Below are 4,353 nucleotides of genomic sequence, written 5' to 3'. Positions count from 1 at the left end.
AGGGGAATGATAGGGATGGGGAAGCGCGATGAGTAGCGCTACTTCGAGCTCGTCGGTCGGAGTGCCAGGGATGGGGGATCGAGTCGTGGGTGACTCCGCGATGGGGGAGTCAGGGACTGGGATGAACTCATCCGCAAAGGCGTTCCAGTTGATCCGCGCAGGACGGTGATGACGGTTCGGGCAGGGGTTTTGCTCGCACGGTACCCAGTACCAGAGTCCGTCGTCTAGGTCCTTCCGTCGGTGACAGTGGTCTTGGTCTTCTGTGTCCCACACGTGAAGTCTGCCGGCGCAGTCCAGGGTGGGGGAGACAATGTAGCGGCGGCAGGGACACTCTTGTTCAGAGCGTCAGCACCGGGGGAGAGATCTCGACCTAATGTCGCGGCGACTAGGCGCGTAGACTCGGGTCGACGTTCGGCGACGACCCCGTAGGCGAGCGGCGAGGAGCCGAAAGGGGAGAAGAGAGGGTGAGAGGGATAAATGTATCAGAAAACTCGACAGGGCAGAGCGGCGGTCGGCACGAAGGCACAAGACCGACGAAAGCTAGTCTTCACACAACCAGCGACAGACTAGTCCCAATGACCAAGTTATACATTAGCAATCGAAGGGAGATACAACGCTAGGGTCACTCACCTAGTCCCAATGACCAAGAGGTCGAGATGGGGACTAGGGAGCGCCTAAGGGGGTCCTTATATACTCGAGGGGCTGCTTAGCAACCAAAGACAAAGCACGAGAGCGAGGCAGTGAAGATGACAAAGGAAGAACAAAGGGCAAGAAAGAAAAGGCAAGAGCATGGTGATCATGGGAACGGAGCATGTGGCAGTGGGAACGTATCTACGGTGTCCAAACTGGGATGGGCTAAGAAAGGAAATGGTCCGAAAATGGAAGGTGGGCGTCAAGGGGAGGGGAATGGGCGGCAAAAAGGGGCGTCTGTCCAGCGTCCGTGACACCAAGTACCTGTACAAGTCCGTGACGTTTTCCTGATGTGGACAATGTCTGTTTCTCCCATGATGGACGGTGGCTTGCCTCGATAAGCTACAATAGCAGCTGTGTATGGGATGTCGGCGCCAGCACAGTGCACCACATGTATTGGGGAGGACTTCGCTCTACCTGGAAGTTCACCGTGGCATTCAATCCTCAGAGCACGCACCTCGCCATTGGAGATTCCATGGATCTTGTCCGAATCCGGGATGTGCAGACGGGAGAGAGCCTCTTCACCTCGGAACAGCATGCCCATGCTGTAACCCACATAACGTTCTCATCTGATGGGATACGCATACTGTCGGCATCGAGTGACGGCACAGTGAAGATCTGGGACGCATTCAGCGGCGCTCTGATTCTGTCGCTCGAAGGACATACCTGTGGAGTCAACAAAGCCTGCTTCTCTCCGTGCGGGAAGTACATTGCATCCGCATCATCTGACCAGACCATACGGCTGTGGAGCATAGACGATGGATTGTGCGTAGAGACACTCTTCGAGCACAGAGCCAACGTCAGACACGTAGCTTTCTCCCCTGACGGAACGACGCTATCGTCTGGTGCATGCAATGGGACAGTTGCTATCAGACGTATGCGCGATATTATCCCAGTACAAGATACGGATATGTAAGATTGGCCCAGAGCACAATGTGGGGCATCACGTGCCATTCCTGTCACGCTTTGGCAGGGAAAAGTGCGAAATCTGCATAGGCTCGACGAGGGGAGCCCAATTGACAAAATGGCGACCGTAACTTTGTTGCGGAGTGCCCTTTCTACAAACTTACGAGTTTTCTGATACGTTTATCCCTCTCACCCTCTCTTCTCCCCTTTCGGCTCCTCACCGCTCGCCTACGGGGTCGTCGCCGAACGTCGACCCGAGTCTACGTGCCTAGTCGCTGCGACATCCGCACTGCGCCTTGGCCTTCAAGCAGGCATATTGCTTTGATCGCAGCGGGAGCATCTCTGCCATAAGTATCGCATGTCCAAAGACTTGATGGCGACCGCGTTTTGTAACTCGAGATCCACCTGGGCCATGATGCGTCTCTTGGCCACTTCACTTTTCATTTTCAATGCGGTTACAGCTCTCGGTGCCGCGACCTGGAATGCGGAACCCTTCAATCCCCCCTCTGTTCCACTTGCTGTTAGGTCACCCTACCTCTCGGCATGGCTTGCTCAAGGGCAAGGCACGGCACTCAATGACGCGTGGCCGACGTTCTGGACTGGCTCCGTAAGATACACATTGATTCCCGTCCGCATACTTTCCGACATCTCAGCAGATCCTCGGGTGGGCCGGATTGGCCAAGGTGGATGGCCAGGCTTACATCTGGATGGGACAGCCTGGTATCCCCAATGTTAATATACACAAGGCCACACAGAAGAGTTTGCAGGTAAGCATCGTGTAGCGGTCTTAATGTTCAGAACCACATTGCTCAGTCGTGTATGCAGAGTTTACTTCCACCCAGAGCGTGTTCGTAATGACGGCAGGACTCGTCGATCTTACTATAACTTTCCTCAGCCCAATTGAGGTAATACGTAGCATCGTCTCTCCTCTGTAGTATCTCACAATATCTGTGCAGCCTTCAGACTTCGTGAACCAGTCCCTTCCTTTGTCCTATTACTCGGTATCTGCGGCATCAACCGACGGCAAGTCTCACAGCGTGCAAGTGTATGCAGATATTAGCGCGGAATGGGTGAGCGGCGATGACACCCTCATCGTCAACTGGGCCACAACAACTGGGGATGTGCTCTCGCATGAGGTGAAGCTGGATACCCAGACCACGTATACTAAGATCAACGATCGCATCCAACGTGGGTCATTATGATGGGCAAGTCTTGTCGACTAGTGCTAACCTGACTCCAGAGGGTTCTGCCTTCCACTCTACGCTCAACGTGAGCCGCCACCGCCATTTCAACGGGATTGTGCTCTAACGTATGTTCTATTAGACGGCTGGTGCCACTTTTCAGACTGGTGAAGATGTTGTCGTCCGAGCCCAGTTCGCTACCAATGGGACACTTTTGAATACGCAAGACACATCATTCCGTGCTGTAAGCGACCGCTGGCCCGTCTTCGCCTTTGCGCATGATCTCGGTGCCGTTGCGTCTGCCACGACTCCCGTCGTCTATTCCATCGGCCATGTGCGCGATCCTGTGGTCCAGTACATCATCATGAACGCAGATACGCAAGCTCGGAGTTCATACTTCTGGGCACGCTTCGCTAGCATCGGCGATGCGGTGAGTTTGTGTAGGAGTATCGCTTCGATTCAGCCTTACTCGTGGCATTTCATCAGATCTTGACCTTCCTTAACGACTATCCTAACGCTCTGGCACGAGCCAATGTGTTTGATGCTCAAGTCAAGTCTGATGCTAGCAAAATTTCAGCTGACTATGCATCTCTTGTGGCCTTGTCCATCCGGCAAGTTTTCGGAGCTACCGAGATTACCGTTACGAGTGGCTTGTTCGATAGTTCAAACATGCTGATGTTTATGAAGGGTGCGCAACATCTTATATATACTCCCATTGATCAATTGTACGAAACTTTGGCTCAGAGATCTCCAGCGATGGGGTAGTTATTGTCTAACTGCAGGACGGTTCAGAGGCTAACTCCTACGCAGAACGTTAACACTGTGGACGTTGTATACCCCTCTTGACCCTTGTTCCTCTACACCAACGCGACTCTCGGCAAGCAACTGCTTCTTCCCCTTTTTGAATATCAGACGACAGGGCAATACCCCAACCAGTACTCGTGGTTGCGGAAAGTATTCGAACGCCCGTGTTTAGGCGCCCATTGACCGCTCCTCCTCCTGGTCCTGTAAGTAGTATAAGTAGACATATCTCTACCGTAATTGAGGTATATATTGCTGTTATTGTCAGGAACGTGTGCGCACCATGTGATAGGAATATGATCTCTATCTTGAGCCAGACTAGGCTCAACAAATCTCAGCATGCTCAGTGAGCATGAGCAGAACATTTGCTGTTCTTGGGTACTGAGAATTGATCAGAGTACCTCCAAATTCTTGCGCATGAGTCTGCTCATAAGGGAGATTCTACAACATTAGAAAGTATGGTGTATCTATGCCTCTGCTTGGAAGGATTAGTACTAACATAAGTCGAAAGTAAGCGTGGTTCAAGGATACTGTATTCTGCTGGGCATTTCTCCAATGCCATAGCTAAAGCTAGAGACTTGAGTTCTGATTATATTAATATACCTTTCTATGCATGTACCTATAACATCAGGGTGCACAGTATTCATAAGGGGAACCAAAGAATGGCAAGAAAGTGTCTTACTAGCTTTATAGAAAGAGCTGGTCTAGTATTGTAGGACCATTTTCTCAAGAAAGAGATGGTCAAAAGCTAGCAACTACTAATGATATAAACCCT

The 4,353-nt window shown here is 51.8% G+C and overlaps 1 protein-coding gene across 1 annotated transcript in view; it reads left to right on the top strand.

The window, feature by feature from the left end:
* DICSQDRAFT_137441 (uncharacterized protein) overlaps positions 1 to 4,353 on the top strand; it is a 13,335-nt gene that overhangs the window by 7,184 nt on the left and 1,798 nt on the right. The window contains exons 3-9 of the mRNA XM_007366717.1: positions 1,889 to 2,203; positions 2,253 to 2,363; positions 2,424 to 2,501; positions 2,553 to 2,784; positions 2,837 to 2,865; positions 2,920 to 3,207; positions 3,264 to 3,465. Coding sequence (XP_007366779.1) covers positions 2,012 to 2,203; positions 2,253 to 2,363; positions 2,424 to 2,501; positions 2,553 to 2,784; positions 2,837 to 2,865; positions 2,920 to 3,207; positions 3,264 to 3,465 — 1,132 coding nt within the window. The 5' untranslated portion in view covers positions 1,889 to 2,011. The remainder of the gene's footprint in view (positions 1 to 1,888; positions 2,204 to 2,252; positions 2,364 to 2,423; positions 2,502 to 2,552; positions 2,785 to 2,836; positions 2,866 to 2,919; positions 3,208 to 3,263; positions 3,466 to 4,353) is intronic.

The sequence above is a fragment of the Dichomitus squalens genome, assembly GCF_000275845.1.
Source record: "Dichomitus squalens LYAD-421 SS1 unplaced genomic scaffold DICSQscaffold_20, whole genome shotgun sequence".
Classification (NCBI taxonomy): Eukaryota; Fungi; Basidiomycota; class Agaricomycetes; order Polyporales; family Polyporaceae; genus Dichomitus; species Dichomitus squalens.
The sequence above is the reverse complement of the archived record's forward strand: the minus strand, read 5'-3'. Positions and strand labels throughout refer to the sequence as shown.